The sequence below is a fragment of the Strigops habroptila genome, chromosome Z (assembly GCF_004027225.2).
Source record: "Strigops habroptila isolate Jane chromosome Z, bStrHab1.2.pri, whole genome shotgun sequence".
NCBI lineage: Eukaryota > Metazoa > Chordata > Aves > Psittaciformes > Psittacidae > Strigops > Strigops habroptila.
In genome coordinates, this window is record NC_044302.2 from 67,737,474 (window position 1) to 67,762,156 (window position 24,683).

The following is a 24,683-nucleotide window of genomic DNA, read 5'->3' on the forward strand; positions in this document are numbered from 1 at the left end:
GTCACAATCTATGCATAAATGATAGGGGTCTCTCTGCTGAAGGTGCGAAAGAAGCTCTGACCCTCTCCCCTGAATCCCCCCCTTCCCAAATGAAACGCACAGTGCAGCTAGCTTCTTAACTACACTACACTCCTGCTACTGGCTGCCAAGAGGCTCAAAAATCCACCTTCACTTTTCAGTCAGAAGAGGCAGAAGTGGATGTGAGAGACAGACACACACAGAGACACAGAGAGCGAAAGAGGGCAAGAGACTTGACTTTAAGAGACTCCTGCACTGACAACTCCATGCAGTTCGGAACAAGAACGGCAGCGACCGACTCTGGTTTCATGGGGACATGGCAGAACACTGACACTAACCTCTTATTCAGAATGTCCCAACAGGTATGTTACTTTTGTTTATTTTGAAACATGGCATTTTGTGCTCTTTTTCCCCCCTCTTTTTCTCTTTCTTTCCACGTTTCATTTTTGTTTCATTCATCACTACATAGTTAGCCTCTGAACTGTCATAACTATGTCATTGGAATGTGCATGGTTACTTCATTGCTTCCCTAAGGGCTCCTTTTTAAAACAGGAAAAAATATTAAAGCTTTAAGTAAAATCAGGGCATTTGTTTTAAAGTTTCCAAATAGAGCTGTGCTCGTAGTAACACTGTTTTTCTTTCTTTGTTTGCTTTTGTTTTGTTCCAGTCTTTTTCCCCTTGCTCTCCCCCGTCCCATAAATAAAAGTATCTGCTATCCCAGCAAAACTCCTTTCTTTCTTCCTGGGTATATAAGCCCCCAAATCAAACTGATACTAAATTTAGGGGGCCCCTCAGAATGGCGTAATTGACTTCATGTGGCAGAACACAGTTTTATTCAGAGGGAAGGATCAGCGAGCTGTCCTGCTGGAGCTGCTGCCAGCACGGAGCTGAGGGTCGTTAGAGGAGACGGTTTCAGTCCTCCGGTCCCTCTCTGCTCCCGCTCCCTCTCTCTCCATCTCCCCCCTCTCTGCGGAGCTCTGCCTTGGCGTCCTCCCCAGAGCTGCTCCTTCACCGGGGGCCGCGTTTAAGGCAGCTTGGTATGCCGGTTCTGACGGGAAAGTGAAAATGTTACTGCAAGGCCAGTAATAACTGATAATTAATCACAGGAGCCAGTGTCTCTGTACCATGCACTTGGTGATACGCGCCCTGTGTGTTATAGCTAATCTTGCACAATTGCTTGGCTCTTCTGAGTTGGGGGGGATGCGGGGTGTGTGTGAGAGGGAAAAAAGAAAAGGGAAAAAAAGAGGGAGAAACTTTTCAGCTTGGACGGGGCTCAAGCAGGGGAGGGAAGTTCAACCTGGAGGTTTTTAGCAGGGTGACTCCCTACCAGGGGATGTTTTGCCTTTCTGAAAACTAGTTTCCAATCATGATCTGACACTGGCTGATAATAATTGAAATATTTGTGTTAGCCAAAAGAGGAGTTAGTAAATGATTTGTATGTTAACATTACTTTTATTTAATGTCGGACATAAGATGAATGAACTCATTTACCTGAGAGGCATTGTACTGTAAGAAAAGAGAGGGAAAGTAATAAGGTTTTTATAGTTTATAGTAACAAAGCATGCCTGAATATTGGCCATAAAATGCTAATTTAATTAAAAAAACTTTAAAGCCAACTGAAAATCCAAAGTAGATAGTTAATAACCAATAGCAGTTTTTGGTGCATGACAGTTTAAGCAGTACAGCTCAGGACAGGATGAAAGCATTTGAATAAGGAATATTTTGATATATCCTGTAGAGGGACCCTGATTACTGCTGATACAGTATGCTGGTATAGAATGTAATCAACATAAGGCAAATAAGGAACTCTGTTCAATTTCCCATTCTTGAAAGTAAAAAAGTTCATTTCCTGGTAGAGATGAACATTTCAAATACACTGCTTGGCACTAGGAAGTGTGAACTGCTACTGCAGTGCTTACAAGCCTTATCAGCTGTATGCATGTTTGTGATATGTAACATATTTGGTTGTACTGATATTGAGCAATAGCATGGAAACAGTTATTCAAATTACCCGCTGTATTTTTTCAGTAAGAAGTGAGATTAAATTTTTGGGGTGGAGAAAACGTTCTTTCCGTTTCAGCTACAAAAGAGTTAACATAACTACTTCCAGATAACGATCAATTGATAAATGACAATTGAACCACATAGATAGTGTTAGATTGCCTGTTTAGTATTAGACCTTTTTCAACAGATTTAGCCTCTGTGGTTTCTGGAATACTAGGAAATATTCAACACTGACAAAGAAAAGAAACAAAACTAAATAAAAGAGCATCACAATGTGTAAGGGGGTCAAATAATCTGAGACAACTAGCTCATTAGACCAAGCCAAACATTTATGCATGTAAGCTAGGCTGTTTGGTTTCTATTTTCTTTTTTTTCTTTTTTCTTTTTTTTTTTTTAATAATATTTTAAATGTACTTATTCTTGAGTATTAACTGGATTTGTACATCACTGAACATGCGTGGTCATGTTGTATTCTGTGCAGAAGGAGAGAAGTAATGTACTAAATGACTAAATGTGTGGTGTTTGCTGCATCAGTATGTATCCTTCCATTGGAACACACACACAGTAGCACTGCAAAGGTGGTAATGTCGAACAGATTTATTTTTTAAAAGTCCGTACTTAACATATTTGTGTACTGTGTTAATCTCCTTGTCATATTTTGTTTGTTTGTTTATCATGTGCTAAACATATTCGGTCCAAATATGCTTTTATCATGCTTTTAAAATGAGGGGAAGTTATTTTGCTAAATGCATTTCTCTCCTGTTTAGTTTTTTGTATTCTATTTCTGATTTGTTAGGGCTGTTACAACTTGCTAGCTTGTGCAAACTACAAGCACAGACTGTGTGCAAGTGCAGCTGCAAATTTGTGTCCAAGTGCCAATATGTCTTTCTAAATCACTAAAATTTTGATTATTGTTTTCTGTTACCTATTTTTATCCATTTTTAAGTTACTTATTTTAATCCATCTTCTGGAAATGTAAGTATTTTTAAATTTTTTCCTGTGCTTTAAGAAAAATTGTTTTCATTAGTACAAGTAACATGAAGTTATGAGATATATGTAACTTGCAAGGAAAGTTTGGCATGGTTTGAAAGAACTGTTTAATGAAACTTTTCCAGCTATACATAGTAATGCTAGAGACATTTCTTTTTAAAATTTCTAAGTATAATGCCAGCTTTCCACATGTTTTTTAGAAGCAAACAAACCCGGATCCCCATCGGTTTTCGTTGGAGTTGTAACTTACTCTCAAGCAGATTTTTAGTGCAGAGATTGGAGCATGGCAAGAAGAATGATTTAGAACAAAACAAAACCTTGCGATCCCTCCCTCCTCTTACCTCTCAACTCACACTGCACTGTTATTTGCATACTATAGGAATGAATAACTTTTCTCAGAACAAAAGGAAAACCTACTTCATTAGGACAAGGAACTCTGTGTGTCTCAGAAAAATTAGAACTGATTGTACAGGTTTGGGCTATTAAAGCAAGTATGATCGTATTTATTTTTGATTTATTTTCTTAGAGAGTGGATGTGCAAAAAAGTGGCATCTCCACATTCCAGAGCAAATTTAGATTTTGGTGGAGTGAAAGAAGAGGAGGAATAGTCTCCTAAATTACCTGTGAGGAGTTTATGACATGGCCACTTGACTGCGTTGTTCTGCCTATGCACCTTTTGTCTATGTAAAAGTATGTGATTTGCTTGAAAGGGGTCATCCAAGTCTGTATACAGAAGAATGTCTGATAACCTCAAAGGGCATAAATCTTAACTTTCAAAAAGGAGTGCTTCTTTGGGTTACTTTGATCAGTGACAGGTCAAGAATGAGCAGAAACCCTTGGCTTCTCTTCCATGCTCATCTGGTTAAGTCCAGGGCACCCATTGCCCATTCTAGTTCTGGCAAGGAGTTGTTAACAACAGAAAAGAAGGTCTGGATTTGATTGACTAAAAAAAAGCAGGCTTTTGTGATTGTCTGCTTTCATAAATATTTTGTGTGTTTCTCAGAATAAGAAATATAATTTTTCTTCATCCATTACCTTAAGGGCTGTAATGTTCTAAAATACTTCTAAGTCATTTCAGAAATGAGACTGTAAGAGAGATTGTTGTAACCCACAGTGATGCAAAATGCCAAAGCCATGTACCTTTTTGTGAAGAAAGAAGTATGTTTAATCCATTTCAGATAAAAAGGCTTTCCAGAAGCTTTTTTTAATGTGAGAGTGAAAAAGCAGTATATCAGAATTATAAATGGATCTGTGCGTCATTATATAGTAATTTAGGATTCACTCAATGATGTAACAAAATTAACAACATAATTTCATTGTGTAACTGTATCTTATTAAAGAACAACTGTCTGACATTCTCTTACAGTTGCTTTATTTAACTTCATGCAAATATTATTAGTAGTGACATTTCTCTATTGTACATTAGATTCTCTCATTAGCATGATGTGTTAGTTATCACCAGAGAAATCACTTCTAGATAGGTGAGTGGGAAGCCAAGAAAACTAAAAATTAAATCAATGATATGTATTAATATAGATGCATCTGTTCACGAGAGATATGGTACAGTAAATTCAGCTTTTTTTTTCCTTGCATAAATGCATGCTTATTCCAAGGAAAACTAAATAATACTTACAATATGTGGAGTATACATTAATAGTGCTAGAATTATTAAACTGTATACAATGTGCACTGCTTCTTTTGAGATGTACTCATACAATGATGACGAATACAGATTCGTCAGTCTGATAGTTCCTAACACTATTGTAGGCATAGGCACATAAACTGTTTATTGAACCAGTATTTAAAAATAGGAATGTGGTGATGGAACATAGAAGCTTCTTAAATGTTCCTGTACTGCTGGTCATAGAGGTTGTATGCAGTTTTAATTAACTGTTTTACTGTAGCATGTAACTATTCTTTTAATATACGTTTGCATGCAAAAAAGAGTAAAACTTAATTCAACAACAGGCTATAATTCCATACATCAATTTATTATGAATATTTTGGGAGAAAGATTAATATTGGTAAAATGCATTTTGTAGTATATGGTAGTTAACAATTGGCTTTGTCAGTAAGCATTAGCAAATATAATAATTTTATTTAATATATATATTTTTATCACACCATTTTAAAGATTAGCTAACCCCAGGTGGGATTGAGATTTTTTTTTTGTTGTTGTTGTTGTTCATGAATAAGTCCATGTGCTAGTGTGAATTCAGAAGCTTTATCAGGTTACGCTGTCTCATTTCAGACATTTGCTTTACTTTTGGTATTTTAGTGAAGCGTGGTTTAGACCTGTAATGGTTAATGTCCTTTTAGAAAATTAAAAATGTTTGCATCAAGAATTTTGTTCTGCTTCTGATGTGCCCCAGAATAGAAGCGTTAGAACATATTGTACATGACAAAAGCGCAGGATGTTTTGTAGGGCATATAGCACTAGACACACAAGTACATGCAGTGATAGATGCATGGATATGTACGTGATACCTGATTAAAAATAAAAACCCTTGCTCAATAGTTTCTCATACTGTGTTCAGTATTTGCAGGAGAACTAAAACATAGGAAAATGTTTCCCATTCCTCTGTATATATATTAATCTTGCACATATATACATACAGTGTTTGAACATTTTTGTGCCGTTGTATATTTTAGTTGATGATGTGCTAAGAACACTGTCAGATCTTTGCTTAACTTTGAGATATGTATGCACAAAATTGTAAAATCTGCATGAAGCACTGAAACATGTATTAAAGCACATGCTGCTCAAATATATTGTGCAATAAGCAGTAGTGTTTAACATTTTTAAATGTATAGTTTTTCTATTTTCTATTTTTCTACTTTGTATTTTAGTAGTTACTTATGCATGTATAGTTTTATAGGGATTTGATTAATGTAATGACAGAACAGATTTGGTACATAACAGCAGCAGAGTCTCCTGCTCTTATGTCAGGGTTAAGAGCCAAGGCAAATCTTCCCTAACTAATTAGATGCTGAGTAAGGCATCTTAGTGAAGTTGGGGCAAAAGTGAACGGGTCACAGCTGAGTCAAGATTGCAAGGACTGTAGTGATAGTGAAAGTATTCGCGTTTGCCAGGTCATTGTGACACTGTGCTGATTGCAAAGGAACACACTGTTCACTGATACAGAACTGCCGCCATAAAGTACAATCAGAACAAAAGCTTTAAAGGGCTTTTACTTTTTACTAGGAATGCTCAAAACATACGCTGTGTATAGCTTGCTTTGCTCAGTTATTTTTCTCAAACAATAGTGCTTGTGCTTTTGTAAAAGGATTTGCCTTGTAGACTAATGGTTCTTTGCAGTTCAGAAGAATTTCCAAACTTGGGGCTCCTAGTATACCCAGGAGGTGATGAATCATACTGGCTCAAGAAAGGGAAGGCTGAAACAGAGAAGAGAGAGGAAGGGAGAATTCCATTGTTGCTGTCTCTTAATCTTTTAGTTCAGAAAGATAATCACTAATGCAGCTTTTTACTACAATTCAGAGAGCATAATGACAAAATTTCAGCATCTAGATGAACTGTAATTAAGGGATTTATTTTTTGCCCAGCCCGCCTGTAAAAAGGGGTAAACTCAAAAAGCATTTTTCATTAAGTGAAAGTCTGTGTGTTTATATACAGTTTTTCAATAAGTCAAAATGCATTCTTTAGCTTAACATCAGTCTGTCTAACAAATGTCCAAAGAGACTGTACATCAGCCTATGGACAGGCATCTGTTGCTTTGTTACTGCTCACCCCATTCATTATAGTAATGCACTAATGCCTCCTTTCCCTTACTTGAAATACTTGACAACTGTTTTCTAAATGATTTTCCTTCACTGACAAAGAAAACAGTGCCACTTGTATGGCTGTGTCACATAACATTTTGTCATAGAGAGGCCATCTCTTGCGGGGGGTGGGAGGCGAGCAGATCAGAATTGCTTTGATCAGTGTGAACTTGCCAACAATGTACCATTGATGCTATTCTGACTCTCTCGGGAAGCCATTGCATCCCTGTCCTCTACCAATGATGCGTATCTGTGCACTTGTGCAAAGGAAAGGAGAGAGTGTCATCTGCCACTTACAGGGCATGGGAGCTCAGAAATAAAAATGACACAATTACGATCCTGCCATTCATTCTGTGCACAACACAGAAGTCAGCAAGCTTTTCTTATGAAGTGAATGATAAGTGATACTTTAAGAAGCTTTACAGAAAGTGAGAACTGGGGTTGTCATTAAAGCTGAAAGGTATTGTCACTGGCAGGTAAACTTTCTTGGATATTTGAGATGATGTTTATTTGGAAATGGACCACAACATAGATACATGAGTAGATATCCATGCTGCACTCTGCCTACCTGTGCGTTTTGGAATATGCCCCTTATAAAAGAAATGCAATTGCATGGTGAATGTCTCTGATTTTTTGTGGTACCTACTGCAACTAATGTTGAAAAGAGCTTTAATTGCTCTTCCTTTTCTCAGTAATTTTAACAACTTAAGGAACAGTAAGACACACCTGATGAACACAATTCATTTATTTGTGGTGGTTCTCTTTAAACTTTATTTAACAAGAATTCCAGGAAGGAGAAAGATTACCTGATTCTCTGCATTCCATAGTGTGTTTCTTAAGCATCGGTAACTGTAAAACACAATACTTCTGGCTTTGAACAATTTGAATGAAAATGTCATACAATGTAGTTCTCTTCAGATGAACAGTTCAACATTTGGTGTGTACCAGTGAGAGGAAAATAGAATAGAAAGGATCATATCCTTACTGTGATCCAAGCATGTGTTTTCCATTCATGTCATTGGAGGCCCTGTCATGCATCAAGAACAGCATATAGTTTAGGTTCAGAATTACAGACAGCAGTGTATTAGCCTTCAGAGTGAGCTGTAACTAGGAGCTCAATTCTCTAAGCCTCCTATACATATGTCACTTTCATGAAGCTAAATGTGCGGGTATTTTGCAAGTGGCACAGTGGTAAAGAAAGTCGCTCTTGTGTATTTAAATCTTTCATGTTATTTAGACGCTAAGGAGATGAACATCATTTAGGAAAAAAAAAAAGGTAGTTCATTTTCTTAAATGCAGTCTAAACATGGCTTCCTGTTTTATCACAGTCCAGAAATTAAACCATGTTCTCTGTTAAAAGTCTCTGGTCAGGTCTGAGCTTTTACACATTATGGGCTTTTGTATTATTTTATGGATAAGTTACTGAAAGCTCAGTTTTTCATGGGTTACCCTGGAAAGACAGTGCAAAATTATATTGCTTCCAGTTTGCCTCTGAAGTTTTGAATTTTTTGAACCAGATATCTCAAAATTAAATTTGGGCAGTGTAATTCAAAATGAAATTAAATTGAAGAAGTGTTTACAAGACTCCTTGCTAAGTAGAATTGCCTACTTTTCCATGGGAAAAGTACCAACAGTATGATAAAAGGTAATTTAATCAATAAAGTAGCATTTTGAAAGTGATTTTTCTCATTTACATAAAAATTTGGCTTCCAAAAGTGTTCTATATTCTTTGTTTTCTTGTTAAGGAAAAAATCATATAAAAACCCCAAACAAACCTGAAGATGTTATTGTCAGATCTTTTTATGCAGATTGATTTCCTTTTAGCATATTCATTGCCCTTTGCCTGCACAGAATACAAGACCTTGTGTACTGTACTGCAGTTTTATTGCTGCTTTCAGAGGGATGTCTTGTGAGATGTTACGGCTCCTGCGGAAGTACAATGGCAAAATGTCATTTTATGGTAGATCATTATTGATGTCCTTTATTTATTTATGCCCTTTCTCATTTTTCTTACCCTACAGTTTTTCTTACCCTACAGTTTTTCTCACCCTACGGTTTTTCTTGTTCTGTAGATAGATAGATAGATAGATAGATAGATAGATAGATAGATAGATCTGAACACGTATGAAAAGAAAAACTCTTCTTGGTAGTAATTTAATAATTAAAACAATCTTGATTATAAGAGACTGTGGGAAAAGATGAGGAGCAGAGAGGAGAAGCATCCCTTCCAATCATGGCTGAATGTAGGTGCTGACATGCAAAGGGTTCAGTGTTTCGTAGTTCAGTGTGCCTGTATTCAGGAACATGATAAAAATGTGTGATGCCCTGGCTTATCACATGGAAGGTGCTGAAAAGCATCTCAATTTGATCTGTACTTCGTACAATTTCTTAACCAAGGCATGGCTAGTATTTAAAAAGGAGCCCTCAGTATATTTGTATTCCTGTATCTCAAATATGAGCTTTGTGTTTATTTGACAAAATAAATATCAAGAAAAATCAGAAAATTAAACTCATAGGATGCTTGAACACTTTTTTTTTTTTTTTTTTTTCCCCTACAGACTTTCTAGACAAAAAATAATCAGCTTGGACATGAGTGAGTTGCTTAAAAACAACTAAAACCACAAGCCTGTATCACAGTGTTCAGATTTAGTTTGTAATTAGAAAAGTGCCAAGGCCTTTTGTTCTTGCAGGAATTCTCAAAAACTTAAATTTTATGGAAAACAATCTCCTCAGAAGTGGTAGCAATTGTATTTCTGAGTAGTGGACGTTGGGGTTTTCATATTTCCTATCGTAACTTTTAGTGGCTGTTTTTTCCCTGGACAGTTTACTTCTTAAAATACGTAAATTGATAAGAATATCTGAAATAGATGTCTTGGGGAGGAGAGAGGTACAAACTGATGAAGTATATGCAAGGAAAAAAAAATAATTACTTCCAGCTGGATTTATATAATAAAACTACTATTAAAATGAGGAGCTCCATTAGCAAGGCTTTAATTATATATTTTTTTACATTTCTAAATAAACACCTTAGTCTTTAGAAAAATAACACTTAAATGAGTTAAGCGTGACAGCCCTTGCTTTAGCCAGGGGAAAATATAAAGAAGTACCAACTCGTCTACCCTGCTTTAATGCCCCACAGCAGTTGACATTGCTGGAATGCCTCCTGCAGCTGGTGGCATATGACTGTCATTTGCAGGCAGGATATACGGAGAGTTTACACAATGGAGGCATTCATGAAAGTGTTCCTCATCTGGGACTCCTGCAAGCTCTCACTTTATTGACCCTGTCAGAATTTAACTGGTAGGCTGTCAAATTATGTGTTGCTTTATCTAATATTAGTTTTTCTTTTAAATTACAATGCACGGAAGAAAGGGCTGTGGAAAGCAGGTATGAAAAGCAAACCCAACTTCTGGCTTACTGTTTCTAAACCAAGAAAAACCTAACAGCTGTGTAAGAACTCCATCATTTGTGCTATAGATTATAAGAATTCTATTTTCTGTTCAGGATTAAATAATGTGGTTTATTCGTGGATTTTTTTCAGGGTTTGGGCTGGGGTGGGGTTTTTTCAGTATTTAAAGCTTTAAACAAAAATCTGTTTTCTAAATTACTGTATCTCTCAAGTGTAACTCAACTCGAACATTGTTGTACAAATAGTTTTATGAAACAGCTCACTCTTTAACGGCTGGTGTCCTAAAAGATAGCAGGACAAATGCTCTTTATAAAGGCTTCTCCCAAAAGATATTTATTCATATGTTTTGCTGCATCTTTATGCAGATTCCATAAAGAAATGCCCAATACTTAACAATTTTTATAATGTACTTCAAACAATGTAATAATCTGAGAGGTGATTGATGTTTATAAATATGTTCTTTATATCACAGATTGGCTGATTATTAATTCAATGGTGTTGAGGCATGACCTCTCCAAAGCTATAATTTGCATAAAAAAATAAAATGTATGCACAGCTTCATTGATATCTGGAAGAGAACTGGTTACAGCAGCAGACAGCACACCAAAACATTGGCTTCATGCAGATGGAGCATACTGCAAGAAAAGTACCTTACACAGTGAGTTACTCATTTTAATAGATCCTCCTATCCACCAGTCCATTGTTAATGCAATGCTGAAGTTCACTTCAGGGCCGGGGGGGGGTTGGGGAGAGAGAGAGGAAATGAGAAAGAATGATCAGGTTGTTAAAGGAAAATAAATTTTAACCTGGAGGCTATCAGTCACTTTATTTCTGCAAGGAAAAAACCCTTCAGCTCACCATATATGTTTTTGTTCATGTATAGAAATAAGGTATGGCATCTGTCTGTCTAACATGGGATCTCATTATCATAGATTTTACTTATTACATCTTCTTATCACTGTTCTACTTTTTAAAAAATGTAGGATTTCTACTAGAATAATGATAGCTGAATAGTAAACACTGTTTTACATTGAGAAATGCATATGGGTTACTCTGTCTTGTATAATTTCCAGTTTCTTACCATTTTGTTTCCCCCTTTCCTAGAACACAAATTAAACACAAAAGACAAGAAGTAATCTAAATGGAATATTATTACACTGTTTTGCAAGACCTCCTGAAATATTGCTCTGGAATTTACTGAGATGCTGATTTTTCTGTGGAAGGATAAATAGGAAAGACAACTGAAACATTTTAATCCATTTGGAAATACGTAATTTCTTTTACCTTTTGATGTAACATTCTGGAGACATTGTCTTCCCATCAATATTTAAAAAATGAAAATGGTTGCATGAGCTGTAATATTTATTTAGTATTTAGCAATTCAAAGATAAGTTATTTACGAGAACTTGACAAACGCAGAATCTCTCTCATGATAAGTGAATTCTCATTCCAAAGAAAATGCTACTTGGCATAGTACTTACTGTAAAGTTGCAGGTTTTTTTTTCTTTTTCTTAAACATTGAGGAAAATTTGAAGTAGCTACATACTGGTGTATTTTCTTGTTAATGAGGTTAGTTTCCTTAGTGGCTTCTCAGTCTATGGAGAGAAGTAAATCTGGGTTTTAGAAGACAACTGAGAACACGGAAAGTGTTCAGACAACACTAAAAAGGTTTAGAGATTTTCCTACATCACCAGACTTACCTGAAAATTTATTTAAAAGAATTTCTAACTTTTTCCATTGTGAAAGCTTGTACTGACAGAGTAACAACCTCAAAAACTATTACAGATCAAACCCAAAGTATCTCAAACTCTCCTGCTGATACAAAAGGTTTCTGTAGATAAACAGTACTTTACAACAATAGAAAATTTCAATTTTAAGTGCCCAGTCCTGTTCTCACTGAAATCAATACAAGTATAGTCTATATTCATAGAACTGGTCTGAGGACTTTTCCTACAGTCTTTACTCAGGAAGAGGTAATTCATGTTTTGCTTGTTCCATGATGAGCATGTTTAAAATACATATTAAGTGAAGAAATATTTTAGAATTGAAATTTGGGGAAGGGATTAGAGCCTTGTACGCTAGTTTCAAATAATGCAATATTTGTAGAAGTATGACCTTTAAAATCTAGGTTGTTCTTTAATTACACATTTAAGGACAACTGTGTGGTATATACTAGCTCTTTAAAAAAATAATCCTCTGATAACTCAGTGCTGGGAATTTTCATACTTCAAAATGCAGTTTTATTCTTGCATAAAAATATATATTCATTAATCTATATCTTCATTAATGCATTCTTTCAGAAGACAGTAGAGGGAAATTATTTAACTCATAGCACAGACAGTAATGATCTTAAAAAGTAAATGAACATCACAAATCCTCAAAACAAACCAACCTGTCCTTAAACATCTTCAGTTGGTATTTATTTTTTTAAATGTGAATTTCTCTTTTGCAGGGAAGTTGCTTAGACATGAAATTACGTCTTTCTCCACATTCTTACTTCACTTTTTAGCTAATGCTGAGAAGCTAAAAGTCAGGTGTGAAAATGTTAAGGCAATTCTATGGATATGCAGTCTTATAATTACAAAGTTGAAATTTGGTTTTCTCCAAACAGACCTATATAAATCATGTTTTCTATGATTTTTCAGTTTGCATTTTAAAGCTGCAAATTTCTTCTTTAACAGTACCAAACTGAAATAAAACTTTTCTAACACTTAAAGTACATGAAGTACTTAAAATGCATAAAGTAAAGCTATAGATATGAGACTGATTTTAAATGACTGGGCTTTTTTCTGAACCTGTCCCTTCTATACCACCTCCCCATGCCTTGCAAAACTCAGTAGTGGTCAGGTGTGGCATTTTGATCCTATCCACTGACTTGCATATGCATGTTTATACACCCACAAACTGTAAAAAGAAAACTGACTAAATGTGGCTTCAGGGAAAAGAAAGGAGTGGTGGGTGCAGATACCAGCTGGAGCTTGATGCATGTGTTCTCTTCTGTGGCATCGTTTTGTTGTTGATGTGGGAATGTAGCTAAACAGTGGCTACAGATGCTCCACTAAATAAGGATCCACATAAATTCCAGCTGTGAACTTGTGATTCATCCTTCCCTGCACAAAAGATATGTTTCCATATGTCCCATTATGTTCCATATTTGATTTTTATCACACACGGTGTGCCAGTCTGAATCTCGTCTACATGCTTTTTATGAATCCTGTAACCCTTTCTCTTCTTTTTTTTGAATTAGAGTCATAATGCACCCCAGCCTCCATGCAAAAAATCCACATTACAATAATACAGCATCCTTGTAAATATTTTTTTAATGAATCGAGTACATGAATAATGTGTCTATGTAACCACCATAACACAGAGTCTGAACATATCTATAGAAAATCATAGTAGTCCATATGAGAAGTATTTCTCTTGTAGCTAAGTCAAGTCTGTAGTCCTTAAAATTATCTGAGATATAAATAATTTAATCATCGTTAAAAATACTTGTGTCTTATTTTACTACTTTCAATGGATTTTTGTCATACTATCAGTAATTATTTCAGGTATCTGGTGTACATAGCTTCTACTTATATTTTTAAGTATATAATTGATTGATAAGGACTCTAATTTTGAATTGTAAATAATATTAATCATTAAACCATTTATGCGTTCTGGACTCACTGAAAAGAACTGCAGAACTGTCACTGGTACCAAATAAAATATGTTCTTTTTTTTTTTTTTTTCTATTGCTCTTATCCATTATCTTCTTTAGATTGGTATTCAGAATTTTGTTTTTCTTCTGCTACCATAATGTAGATATGGAAACTGGCATCTAGAAATCTACACATCTGTGGCCCCAAGAGCATACAAAGCCCCATAGTCTAAAATATTAAAAAATAAAGTAAGGCTTTAAAAAATGCAAACTGAATTGCAGTGTAGGTTTTTGAATCAGTTTATTGTAATATGGATAGGAAAAACATGGTCCCTGCCTCATAACTGGTGTGAAATGTGGCTGCTGGTCAGCTCTGTAAGAAACGTAGTGCTGCTAGAGCTTTGCAGTAGGTTTTACATCTGATAGTCATTGACTATCATAAAACTACTCAGAACATGAGGCAGAAGTCAGCATTGTCATGTTAGACAGCTGTAGTCTAGAAAGTATTTGTGTTCCTGAAGGTAAAACCTCAGAGGTTGCTGTAATTATTAAAGTCATGATTAAAGTACTAAATCTGGTCATTCGTTTTCGTAAGTTGTTGAAGCCAGTGCTTCTAGCTCCAGCATGAATTTGAAATGGCATATCAGGAACTGGATGAAATGCTTGCAGTCCTAAGAAGTGAAGATGTTGTCCAGATGTTACTGCAGTGCTGTAATTTCCATACTAGTCAATTATAGCATAATCACTTACACAGATAGTTGTAATTTTGTTGACTAAAAAAAAATGCTATGAGAATACATTTTTCTGAAAAAAGGTGTATCAAAGCAAATACTGCTATTTGCTATAAAAAAATCATGATTTAGCTGTGTGGAGAATTTGATATCCAGTGCTTCTTTGTCTATTCTGTTGCAAGGAAAAATATGTCTGTTCATAACTGAAATTCTCCAGGCAAGTTGGTTATCAACATTGTACCAACATTTTTCAATAGAACAGATAGTTAATCAGTTTGTATTTTAAATCGAGGGTCGCTGTGTGATAGATTTCTGTGGAAACAGAAAGAAAGAGAATCTAGTTAAAACTAAGAGTAAGTGGGGCCTGTTCTCGGCAGTGTCTGAGGCACCACCGAGTTGAACTACTGGTCACTGTCAAATTCCAATCAAAATGCAGATAAGTTCAGCATAAACATAATAAGGTGTTGGTGTGTTTCCAGAACTGTAAAGAAGACTTTAACTGGAGAAGAGGCTGGAGATTAACAGTTTGTTTTACAGCTAGGTTAGGTATTTCAAATCAAGTGACTGGTGCTGCTTGTAACTAAGCGTCTGCAAAGCGTGTCAGTGTGACGTTGGTATTCTGTGTTCAAGAAGTTCAGTGTCAGCACAGCTGTGACTTACCACTTTTAGCAAACTCTCAACTGGGAATTAGATAAAATACCTTTAATTTGGGCACAAAGTTGGGGGAGAGTACTGGGATGGGAGTATAATTTCAGGTGCTATTAGTTTTCACAAAATAACATTTGTGTGCTTTGTCTTGCCAGACAGTCTACAATGCTTTTCCTCATTTCACGTGCCAGGCTGTTTTTATATTATCATTTCCTTCTCTGCTGTGTTTATCTTTTCTGAAAATGGTGAATGTAAGCTATTACGGACTGGGTGGGTGGCACACATTTGCACAGTAACTTTTAAAACACAGAGCAAGCATTTTATTTGGGTTTTGAAAACCACTGAGAGAACTTAATACAGCTGCTCTCATGGCATCAAAGTGAAACATGTAAAAATCTCACTTTCTATTCTAAATAACCTTAGGGCTGTTGAGTCAGATATTTCCGGCTTGACGTGTTTTGCACAGGAGTGACCGTGGCATTGAATGTATATATATAGTAAATCTTAATATTCCACTGAATCTCTTTGCTCTTCCATGAGCTTCACAGGGTACTCATCCTTAACAAAATGTCAGGTTAAAACATGTCACTTTGCTAATAGTTGAAATTACTTACTTGTTTTTAATCAAAAAGCAACTCTTAATGGGCTGTTTTACTCTAGGCAGTAAGGAAAGGAGCCTTCCAGTTTAGCAGCAAGTAGTTCTTCTGACCCATTATTTGCTGTCCTTTCTGCTTCTCATCCAGCAATGTGAAGGGGGTTGCATGATTAAAATCTGAGGATGCTGAATCAGGATGCTGGTGCTGCGTATCCTACACCAAGTAGAATTAATATTTTTACGGAAAGCTAAGCTTTTTTTTTTTTTTGAATACATGTCTTTCAGTTCCATTAGGCAGTAGTCCTGTGTTTCATAGGAACTTTACTGTATCCGTGACTGTCAGCAGCAGAGGTGGTCTTGATGATAGTGAAGGTGATTTTTGGTACAGTGCTTCTTTGATTTTAATTTTCCAAAACTCAGAATGAATTTAAGATGAGAGGTGCCATATATTCATTGTAATCTTTGGATCCTATGCTGTAAAGTGGGCAGCTTCGTTGACTGGCAGCAGTCAGAAGCTCAAGCTGTACAAGTTCAGTGAATTCAGTTCATATTCTTTTTAAGACTAAAATGGCTCTTCAGTTTCTAGGCCAGTTAATAATCCTCCTCTTTACTACGCTGTATATCGCAGATGGTGCTTGACAGACTAGTCAGTGTCTCAAAGGTCACCACAACACTATTAGCTAGATCATTGTGCCCTTTGTTTCTTGAGGATGCTTCTGTTACAGTACTTGTTACTTGAAAAAAAAATTATAGGAGAAAAGTTTGGGTTTTGTTTTAAAAGAAAATCTTAACCGCTTCCCTCCTCACCAACAAGTGCTTCAAATGTGGAGTCGTTTCTTGTCAGTGAAGTGCTCTGGAGTTTAGCATTCTGCTGTGTCCTGATACAGGTATGACCAGCAGCCTCATTCAGTGTGGTGGGGGTTTTTTGTGTGAAGATGTTGCAGTAAGGATGACTGATATTTTAATATTTGATCATAGTTTCCTTTTGGAGCTTTTATTGTGTTTTGAGGGCTTATTTCAGTGCCTGAGAAACCGGAACATTTAAAGTCTTCTAGAAATTCTTGTGGCCAAAGCTGTGTATGTACCTTCTGTGCAGCTTGAAAACACTGAAATAACTAAAGGGTGTTTTAAAAGCAAATAGCAAAAAAGCAAGTCTTTAAACTCTGTTGTTGGTACTTTACTAAAATATTTACAAGCATATCCACAAAAAGTGGCACACCTTTGTCATAGCTGCAGAAACATACAGTGAAAAATCTCCTTTCTGTTTGGGGTAATGCATGTTTATTAATGTATTTTACAGAAAAAATGTTATCATTCTTTTATCTTGTAAATAACAGTCTGCACTTGTTTGTTGTATTACTGAAGTAATGTAACTTTACAAGGCCAGAGAGATAACTTGTAACTTGCAAAGCTACGTGTTTTTTGTCTGAGAAAATGACTCTTCCAGAGGCAAGCTCAGCTATACTGTTAGTATAACTCTTACCATTTTTTTGCTTAAATTGGTTATGCAATGCCAGATGTTTTTGAAGTTAATTTGCAATACATGACATGCATATTGCTTTTTCTGTTACATAGAACTATATGATCACATAGAACTGCTTGGAAATGATTTTGTAGTCATTTGTGCACTTTCAATAATAAATGTTGAGGTATGTATATACTTAATTCTTTTTTTTGTGGGCAGTTGAACTATTTTGACTATCCTGCTTCTTTAGTCTCTGTTCTTTCTGATTTATTATCTTTGATATCAGCTGAAACTCCAGTTGTTTACATCGATTTCATTTATTTGTATGTTAGCAATATAAATTGCATTCTCCCATCACTCGGAAAAAACTCAGGAAAGACTTGAACTCCATTTCTGTTGGTGTTCAAGTAGTTAAACCATTATTACAATTTGACATTGTATTGTAAAGTGAGCAGTACCACCCTGGGTGAAAAAAATTTCCATATACAAAAAATAAATTGAACACAATGGTTGTAATTTTCAAACAGGACACACAAGTGTTCTTTTGTCATAGATGATCTTTGTCATAGAGGGAAACATACTGTAGAAGCGATTCTTTATTTACATGAAATATAAAAAATATATTTGCAAATTCATCTAGATAGTGACTCTCTAAACATTTTAGAACTACTTTTCCAGTGTAGTAAATTTCCATTTTAATTTGATTGCTACAGGTTAATAGAGGGGTGGGAGAGATTGCTAGAAGTTAATTCATATCCAGCCAAACTCAGCTAATTTCTTACATCTTTATAATGCTGCATCTCCTGCTCCCTACCTATTACTTTTAAATTGCATGATTTCAGGAATATCAAGAAAACACTTCTTATTTTAAAAATATTCACTCTTCACGGAACTATTTGAACTGGCATTTCTTCATGTCCTTGTCCCCACCCCCCCACCACACAGCTGTCACTAACAGAGGAAAAGGGCTGGGGGGAGGGAAGGAGGGAGCCCTGCTAAAATCGTGTCACGTAGCACTAATTCATCTGCTCTCATTAGAGTGAGCGAGGGACAGCAGTGATGGCCAAGAGCTGCACTCCACACATGACACACGAACAGTTTGGGGAATAGAAAATTGCTTTCTCAGGAAGCCCAGCCAATTAAGGACTTGACCATATTGAATGTCAAGTGTTAATTTAGGTTTTTCTTCATTTTCCCAGTAGTAATGCGGGTCCTGTGATGAGCAAATACATGTCAAGTAAAAGTTGATTGCATGAAGGACCTGGGTATTATATGTCACTGACAAGTCACAAATGTACTCTAGTCTTTTAACCCCTTAGGTGAGTCCAGAAAGGGGGGGGAGGGAAGCAGCAGAGGGGGATTAATTGTACTATAATGATAAGAATAGATAGCTTATATTAAGGAGAAGTCTGGATGGGACAGACAGGAATAGAAATTTGTGTGAGAGGCTAGGATGCAGACTTTCTGCAATCAGTGCACATATGTGGTACCTTTCTGGGTTATAATTGATAAACAGACCTAAAGGCCCCCTCAGGATTCTTTGCGGTTTTAAACAAGCCTATGAAGCATGCATGTTATATCCTTCACAAGGATTCATGCAGTGGGAAGGAAAAGAGGTGCACAGTGCCAGAAATATGAAGTACTCCTTGAGGGGTGACCTGTTTTGAAAGGAAATAACTTTGCATTCTTTATGAAAAAGAAAATACATATTTCCAAGGTCTTTATTAAAAAAAAAAAATCAAAACCACAAAGACCCCATGTGAAAGCATGAAATTATAAAACGCCTTCCTGTCAAAAACAGATTTATTTTCCAGCTTGTGTGTTTCTTCAGGTTAATTTCACAGCCATCAGAAACCCCCTGAAAGGCCACCTACCCTCATCTTATGTTGTACCTGCCTGTACTAGGGAAGCAGGGAATGGCAGAAGCAGTAGTACTGGAGTCTGTTTAAGTGAAGTAGCGTTTACTTTTACTAGATGCAGATACTTACATATCATCTATAGCATCTGATTTCCATTCATCAGCATATTATTTACATATGAATGTTCTGAAAATAAGAGAGTGCCTGTTTCTGTTCAATTGTATAATTGACCAAAACAATTTCCTACAAGAATGTAGGCGTTGTGTAGTACAAATACGATGAAACAGAAGTGGCAATTATGCAAGCACCTAGAACATTGTCCATGCCTTTTTAATTTAATCTAAAATGGCAAACCCAGGATTTTTTTAAAATTATTTGCTCTCCCTAAATCTGGGGGGCTTTTTTCTTAAAATTTAACCCACAAATGGGTGGCTGTGAGTTTGAAGCTGGTCAATAAGCGCTGTATCTTTGAGTTAAATATTTCTGAGCTGATCCTAATTAGGACATGTTCTCCCTATTGCTCCTCTGGACTTTGCTCATCTTCATTATGATGAAGATATTCAGGTGGCAAGGTACACTGCCACTGTCTGTGCTGTGTGTGTTCAACAGACATAAACGAGACTCCATTCTTATGCAAGTAACTTGATGCTTTAAATGCACGCAAAGTTAACCAGTAAGATTCTTTCGGGATTTTAGGGAAACAGACATGTTTTCCAAACAAAAGCAATTTAGATTTGATTAGTTTTTTGGACTGACATTAGATTCTCTATGCATATGAAATGGTGATGTCTATGTAATTAAAATGAACAAGTCTTTTTTAAGAAACAATTTCAAGAATCTGACCTCAACACAATCAGTAATACTTTTCTTACTACGGTTCTACTTCAAGTTTGTGTGGAAACTCCTTGTACATACAAGCCACCTCCAAATAAACTCAACTTACTTCTCCCTCCCCAGCTTCCTCCCTTTTGTATTTCAGTAGGTAGTGTCTGTAGATCTCATCTGGCATTTAGAATGGCATTTTAATCATAGCAGCTTCTCTTCTCTTAGGTGTGCAGAGGGATCTTGCTAAGTTTCTTTAAACTGAATTCCGATGATGGCGTCTCAGGTTGCTGATTCAAGATTTTGCTGCTCTGTGGTGTCACTTTTGACAGATGGTACCTAATGCAATCAGCCACCACTAAGGCAAGGACTTCGTTTGACCAAAGGGTCCAAAGGAAAAAAAAAGGATAAAAACAAAACCAAAACCAAAAACCATAAAAAACCAGCCCTCCACCCAATAACTAAATAGGGCAGGCTGTTTCTGAATCACTGTTTCCCAGTGCTTTAGCAGAAGATGCCTCCCTTTGCGCATGTTTTTGATAAATTTAAGAAGTCAAATCACTGACACAGATGGATAATCCAAGTGTATAGGGTGAAGAGTTATAAATTAACACATTATTCCCTCTTAATGTGAAATACTTGAGAATGCATTTTCTCGGTCCCCTGACATCTACCCAGTGAGGGCTCGCATTGTACTTTTCAAGTGGCATTGATTTGTTAAAGCGCTGAATTAGCATCTCAGGCCAGCTGCCTGTTCCACTGTTGTGTTGTTGGGTTCATTCTCTCTCTCTCTGCCTTGCTTCCCGCTGCCTTGGCCACACACAGGGCTTCTGCCTGCTTACCCCAGCTTTTCCCCTCTGTTATTTTAGCTAATCCAGGTAATACACTCACCAAATGTGCCTTGCCGAGCTGAGCAAACTAACGTATTTCTCATTGCATAAAGCTCATAATATGCACATGTGTGTATCTGTACGTACATACCTGTGTAATATTTTTGGTTGGACTAGGAAAGGAATAAGCAGGGGGTGGAGGGGAGAAGACGATGGGCTGCAAGGATGAATGGCTGTGTTTTACCAGCCTCATTCTCTAGTGAAGTGACACATTATTCTTTTCTTTAATTTGCGTTGTGCTGAGGTCTTCTGTACAGCAGCTGAGTCAAAGGGGAAACAGAAGAGAAAGAGAAGGAATATATGTCAAGTCAGAAGAGCTATTGACGTGCAGTATTAAACTGCGTATCTGAGGTCTGGATTTTAGAGTCTCTAGTACCTTGTCTAGTTATTCATTAATGAATGTCTGCACAGATCTAAAAATAGTTTGTGCTTACATGTCTGTATTGAAATATGCTATTTATAACTGTGGGGTTTTATTCTGATTGTAATTATCTGGGTTTATGACTCAACTCTTCCCACCCTTTCTTTGCTCTCTCATTCTATCCCTATTACTGCTATTTTACAACTCACTTTTAACATTTTCATTGCAGCTTCATACTTTATATTTGTCATGGTGGCACCTGACAGATTTGTAGCTATACCCTAATTGACTAAATTACACTGGTGATACGTGTATTGCAGTAATGAAGATTATGTACATGAAATTAACATTACATTTCATTTAAGATAGATAATAAAATGGTCATATTTTTGTCTGTGGTTCCTTAGCACAGATGAACCAGATTTTCAGAGCTAGTGTTGAGTAGTGAAATTACATTCTTTTATACTGGACATTCATTATTACTGCACTATTTTGGTTATCTTTTTCTTACCACTGGTTGCTGTGAGAGTTTAAGCTAACTTCTTTCCCATGCTATGCTTCTGATAATGGAAATTTCAGGAATAATCAACAGCAGTTTTCCTTTCTGTCTTTGAAACATAACAAATTCTGCTGTTTGCGATACAGTGCTTCTGGGAAACCTTTTCTTCTTGCAGGTGGTACATTTTTCTAGGCATCAAGAACAGAATGTGAGCAGGGCGCAAAATCTCAGGCAAACTGAAAAAGGTCCACATTGGTCACCTATTTTGTTTATAGCTACTAGCATAATCTTTCAATTATAGCATACTATTTAGCACTAATTAGGGACCATATTTTGAAAATCTTAGTGCTATTAACACAATGAGACATTTTGCATGTAAGCATGGATTAGGTTCCTTGCCTATTCATAACCTTTTCAAAGGTTATGCATCTATTAGGCTTCCAGCACAGTAGAACTAGAGTGTTTTCTATTTGCAAAATTTAGATCAGTTTTCAAATATAAAGTAAGTGTTCTTTGCCTTGAGATGCTTTCATTCAAAACCTAAACTCAGCAGATTAAAATTAACATAACTGTCCTAGCTGAGCAATCGGTCCTGATTCCATGGAGATATTTTTCATAGATAGTAGGTTTAGAATGATGGCTTCATAGAGGTGAAGGTATTAACCTACTTTTGTCTTTTAACTGGGCTGTCAGAGGCTAATTGAAACCACCAATGGGATAAAAGAGTAGAAACCAAAACCGGTAGGTCTTCCTATGTTTTCACAGTAATGAGTTACTTTCTTCAGAGAGTGTTGCCAGCATTGCCACTGTAACTTTGTGCAGCGTGCAGAGGACAAACCAAATGTGCCCTGCTGTGTTAATGTTTATTACATAAACATGAGATGCCATGCTGAAGTGCATCTGATACACAGGGTATGCAGATGGATATATTTCTATTATTTTAGGCAAAGAGGGGCTCTGAACCACTGGAGTCTGGTTTAATCGTGCAAGTGATACACTCATCTTAGGGGCTTGGCCGAAATGAATGCTGCATAAATGGCCTCAGAGCACCTATGTCAGACAGCATAATTTGTGGTGGCTTCGGCAGAAGCTTCTGGACCCTGCTTGGGGAAAATGTGAAATAAGAGCAGGGATATGCGGAAGGACTAATGGAAGATGTGACCAGATAGATAGAAACAAAGCTACTCCTAATACTGATACCAACAGTTTAAAAGAGATAGGTCTCTCCTTCCTTGCCCCAAACTCGATTCAGATCTCTAACACTTGTCATTTAACATCAGGAATGTCTAATGTCACAGATTATAATAAAGCTGCTAGAGATATCTGTGACATCTTGTTACATAAAAAAAGATATTTGCCATTTGTGCAGCCGCAGATTTTAACACATGAGGTTCTGAAGAGTGTCCTGACTGCAGTTCCTTATCTTCTTCAGAGTTATTCCTTGCAGTGGTAGAATTGAAGCCTTGGTTGGTGATGTGCTCCCATCTTCTGTTGTCATAGAGGAATCAACAAAGTCTTGTCCCTACAGGCTTTAGAATTTAACTGGAACACAATAAAGGATCAAGAAAATCTGTAGAATGGACTATCACCATAGTTAATCTGGCAAAAATTGTGACCAGAGTGGTCATTCCTTATAATAAGGGGGGGGGGGGGGGGGGGAAGGACGGGGGGGAGAGGCAGTTTGTAATAAAGAGTTTTATTCAATCTTTTTATTATTTTTATGGGAGACACATTAGAAGTTGGACTTACATAGAGCAAGTCAGAGATGCGCATTTGACTGGAGTATCATTTATACATATTCCACCAAAGAAATTTTAAGTACATGTGTGGGTGTTATAAAAAAAACCCCAACCCAACATCATGAACAACTTCTGCAAATTTTCAAATTATATGAAAGCACTTTAAAAAAAAAAGTGTTACATGAATTCTGTGGAATAGGACTTTATTTCTTGTGGAAGCTGGCACCCAAATAGGGAATTAAGTTACTACCTTGAGTACTATGGCAAAACAGAAACTGAATTTCTAAATGCCACTCCTGTTTCTAACCACAGGGACTGAATTGTCTCTGTAGAGAATTTTATATGAGGTATTGCTAGCGTTCCACGATTAAATTCTTCTGTTACTTCATTATTGTTTTTTCACTGTTTTTTTGCCAAAGCTGCCAGGAGCACTGTGACTTCCCAGTAAGAGGAACAATTTGTAGACATTAGTTCATAACTATGGTTGCTCAGTAAGAAAAAACCATGAATGACAGGTTACACTGCAGCTCCTTTGTCAAAGCATTCTCTGCATTTTAGTTATTGCACTCTGCAAACCTCATTTCAGTAACAGCGATTCTTCTCTTGCTTACTGAAATGACTGTCAGTAATGTCAGGTCATGATCTGGTTGCATAACCCTTGGTGATTGGAAATAGATGCAGGCCTGCTTATGATTATTTTATGATGATCCTATAAGTATTGATGAAGCTTTGAGAGAGAATTTTCTAGACCTTGCTTTAGGACAAAGGAAAGGAGTGCTGGTGGCCAGGCTTCAGATAAGTCTTTCATATGAACTACCTAATTCCCTGAACACACTATGTGGATCTCTGTGTGTGAGCCAAAGGGTAGTTGATGGAAATAGCAGAGCTCATATAGTGGCCTTTCTGTGCCCAGTTTCCCTACCAAGAGTGGCAAATGTCAAGTAAAGGCAAATTTCTCCACGAATTATGCTTTCGAATGAAGGTGCACGTTTCCACTAGTTCCGCTTGGGAAGAAGTCTGTGTTTGACCCCTTGGGAAAGCTTCCATGCAGATGGTGGTATGGGAGCCCTTAGAGCCACCCCCTGGCAAACAAATAAGCAGTTCATTCCAACTCTTTGGAGGAGGAGGAACAGAAGGCTTGTACTAGTTTGATACCTCAGCATTCAAGCCCCATGAACTCAGTGGAAGACTGTCATTTCAGATGCTTCTCCAGAGATATAGGAACCTGAT

General features: G+C 36.6%; 1 protein-coding gene across 2 annotated transcripts in view; it reads left to right on the forward strand.

Moving 5' to 3' along the window:
- Positions 1-24,683, forward strand: part of BNC2 (basonuclin 2) — a 333,331-nt gene that overhangs the window by 91,384 nt on the left and 217,264 nt on the right. For both annotated transcript variants that reach the window (XM_030470480.1, XM_030470479.1), the window contains exon 2: positions 180-380. In XM_030470480.1, the coding sequence (XP_030326340.1) occupies positions 180-380 (201 nt within the window). The remainder of the gene's footprint in view (positions 1-179; positions 381-24,683) is intronic.